This window comes from Drosophila obscura, unplaced genomic scaffold (genome assembly GCF_018151105.1).
Source record: "Drosophila obscura isolate BZ-5 IFL unplaced genomic scaffold, ASM1815110v1 contig_36, whole genome shotgun sequence".
Lineage (NCBI taxonomy): Eukaryota > Metazoa > Arthropoda > Insecta > Diptera > Drosophilidae > Drosophila > Drosophila obscura.
Window position 1 is genome coordinate 2234436 of NW_024542824.1, and position 3769 is coordinate 2238204.

A 3769-nucleotide genomic window follows, 5' to 3' on the forward strand; every position below is an offset into this window, starting at 1 on the left:
GTCAAAACAGTGGGCGCGAAAGAGATGGTCGGATATGGATGTTGCAACCCCATCTGGCTGTTTGGATTGGATGTAATGGATATTTTGACGCCGAAGCAGCAAAAGACTGCAAATAAACATCCACACAACATCCAAAATATCCAAAACAAAAGCAAGGCAAAGGCAAAGCAAAGCAAAGCAAAGCAAACGAGACAACCAGGGAGCGATGTGGAACCTGTGGAACAAAATGGTTGAGCAGCAGCAGCAAATGGAGGGCGGAGTCACTCTCTTTCGTCTACCTAAGTGCCGAGAGAGCGTACGCTGCCTGTGCATGTGTGCGTGTGTGTGTGTGTGTGTGCTCTCTCAGGCCTCTTGTGTACACTTCCCTTCGAGGGGTTGCACTATAAATAGCGCTCGCCAGAGCTGTAGAGAGTCAGTATTGCCCACAGCTTGCAACGTGCCACAACCACAACTCAAAACAAAAAGAAAAAGAAAAAAACAGAGCATATTCCGTGTGTGTGTCCAGACCAAAGAAAAACTATAATATCTCCAATAATAACTCGAAAGAAAATGGTGAAAAGTGTTTGCGAAATGGAATTCAAGAGCAACTTCTCCATCGATGCCATTCTGGCCAAGAAACCCACAAACAAAACCACATCGACAGCCACATCCACATCCACGCCGATGCACACCATCAAGCATGAGCCGATGGCCCTGCCACACCATCACCATCACCATCATCATAATCATCACCAGTATGTGCATCCGTATGGCAACTCTGATGGTGAGCTCTCGGCCTCGGAGGACTTCGACAGTCCCTCCCGCACCAGCACACCGATGAGCAGTGCCGCCGAGTCCCTGTCCTCGCAGAACAACGACAAGCTCGATGTGGAGTTCGACGACGAGGAGGATCAGCTGGAGGAGGAGGAGAGCGAGGGCGAGAGCAACCCCAGCAAGAAGCAGAAGATGAGCAGCTGCAGCAGCGACACCAAGAAGCCCCCCTACAGCTACAATGCGCTCATCATGATGGCCATCCAGGACAGCCCCGAGCAGCGGCTGACCCTCAATGGGATCTACCAGTACCTGATCAACCGCTTCCCCTACTTCAAGGCCAACAAGCGGGGCTGGCAGAACTCCATCCGCCACAACCTCAGCCTCAACAAGTGCTTCACCAAGATCCCGCGCAGCTACGACGATCCCGGCAAGGGCAACTACTGGATCCTGGACCCCTCTGCCGAGGAGGTGTTCATCGGAGAGACCACTGGAAAGCTGCGCCGCAAGAATCCCGGCGCCAGTCGCACCCGCCTCGCCGCCTACCGCCAGGCCATCTTCTCGCCCATGATGCCCAGTGGCTATGGGGGCCCCGCGCCCGGCTATGGCTACCCCGGAGTGCCCTTTGCCGGAGCTGCTGCCGCCGCCGCCGCTGCCGCTGCTGCACTCTACCAGCGCATGAATCCCGCTGCCTATCAGGCGGCACTGCACCAGCAGATGCAGTACCAGGCTGCTGCCGCTGCACCCACCCATCAGCAGTCGCCGCATCCCGCCCAGCTGCAGGGCTACGCACCGCACATGAGCGCCGAGCTCTTCCAGCGGATGCAGTTCTTCGGCAAGTTCCCCAGCAGCTAAGGTGTGCCCCCGGTGCTGCAACGCCCAGCGCTTTGGATCCACGGGACAAGGCTTTGCCAAGCCGCCGCCGTCACACAGTGGGGAGTGGGAGCGGGAGTGGCTCCTGCTGCCCCCTCCCCCATCTCCTATGACGTCTAAATGCTGCATTTAGCAAATTCTTTCGGCCATTTATTATACATATTTGGTCTTCAGCGGGCCCCCGCAGTCGGCCTGGAAAGTCGACAAGAAAAGCCAGAAAAAACTTTTTGGCCCGCTTCGGTTGAGGGCTCTGCAGCCCCCCGCCTTCTGGTGCCGAATCGTCTTACGTTTTACGATGGGCGCTTTTGTGGTTTGGCTGCAAATTTTGTACATAACTTAGACAAATATTTACCCATGAAAATCACAAAATTAAAAAAATAAATAAACAAAAATTTGAAAAGAAAAATTCCATTTTGTGTCATAATTTATAGCAATATTTTCAGTGTACTTTTCAGAGAAACTATCCGCGAAAAGATGATTATTTGGAATCAGAATTAATCAGTTGAAAGGAATAAAATAAAATATTTCTTTTTTTCTGAAGTCAGCGCCTCATTTAGCTACATTTGCCTGCCCTGCAGCTGCTGTCCAGCTCCGTTCGTTTCACATTTATTCAGCTTCCTCCATCGACTTTCTTTCATCCTGATGACTTAATTAGTTGTTTGCTGAGCCAGCGGCAAACATGAAAATGATTCCCAAAAAAAAAAGGCAGAAAACGAGCAGGGAGTAGGAGGAGGAGTAGGAGCCAGATGAACGAGAAGTAGATTCAAAATGAGCCATCACCCATTGACTTTACCCCCAGTGTGTTTGTGTGTGTGTGTGTGTGTGTGTGTTGTTGTCTCAATTTTGTTTGGGTCTTTACATGCCCAGTGACAACTCCAGCTGTGAGCGATGTGCTGGGCACCGCAGGTAACATCCCATACCCATACCCATACGATCCGATACGATATGGGGTCCAGCCAGGCCATTGTCTACTAGTGCTGGACATAGCGAGCACACTTCTCTCTGGGCAATTTTTCTTAACTTTTGTTATACAATTTCTCAAACTAATATGCCCCGGCACCGGGATCTCGCAGCGCAGCGCGTCTCTCGATTTTGGAAAGATGAGAACCTTAAGGAAATACTAGAAAGGGCACCGACATGCAGAGCACAACCGAACGAACGAACGAACGTTGGGCGTTGTTTGAGAAATTTCTCAAACTGTTTTTTGGGTTCTCTCTCTACGGCACTCTACGCTACTCTACTCTACGCTGCTGATGGCTCAATTTCGAAAATTTCACTTGGCTGTTAGGGACAGGGCACAGAGCACAGAAAGCGGCTTCTGATTCTTTGATCACTTGACATGTGTTTGTTGTGTGTGTGTGTGTGGGTGTGTGCGTGTGTGTGAGTGTAGCTGTGTGTGTGCTTAAGTGCGCGTTGGAGTAAAAGATGTGAGAAAAAGGGAGCATCATCATCATCATCATTCGATCGCTGCCTGATATCAATGGCATCAACAAGTTTTCCCCCAACCAAAATAGTAACAAAAAAAATTCGAATAACAAGCCTTGATAATATCATAAATACTGCGCTTTTCTCTCTTCTTATCCGCCGAACCCGAACACCGATTTGTAAACGAAATGATAATTAATATCATCGTTACTAGATTAATCTCCGATGGCTTTTTCTCGCTCCCTCTCTCTTTCTATCTCTCTCTTGCTGGCAGCCTTACGACGATCGTTTGTATGGTGGCAGGGAGAGCTACGATCAGTAGCAATTATCATATTTTGTGTGCCCATTTTTCTTCGTTTCAATAATTGTAAATTATTGTGTGTGTGTGTGTTGGGTAAATCATGTTATTGAAGCGATTAGCTGGCAGTTTTATAAGGTGTCAGATCGGTGCAGGGGCATGGAGATTGGGAGCGGAGTTGTGTAATAGTTCAGAGAGTCAGCTGGCAGTGGTGCTACCTAATCGAGTGCAGATCGAGTGGCAGGGTCTCCTGTCTTGATGTGTGTTGATGTGTAGAGCGATCGTTAATCGGGCTTGGAGGTTGGGCTTGGGCTAAGCTAGCTAGGAGCTAGTGGATTGTAGGGTATAGGCGTCGTACTCGAGAGGTGGATAATGGATAGAGAGGGAGAGAGTGGAACTGCTCTTTTATGCTTATCAGAGCTA

The 3769-nt window shown here is 49.6% G+C and overlaps 1 protein-coding gene across 1 annotated transcript; it reads left to right on the forward strand.

Moving 5' to 3' along the window:
* The first annotated feature begins 430 nt into the window (after nucleotides 1-430).
* Nucleotides 431-1998, forward strand: LOC111079775 (fork head domain transcription factor slp1). The gene has a single exon (XM_022375068.2). It carries the CDS (start codon nucleotides 550-552, stop codon nucleotides 1603-1605), a length of 1056 nt encoding a protein of 351 aa, XP_022230760.2. The 5' UTR covers nucleotides 431-549; the 3' UTR covers nucleotides 1606-1998.
* The last annotated feature ends 1771 nt before the right edge of the window (nucleotides 1999-3769 follow it).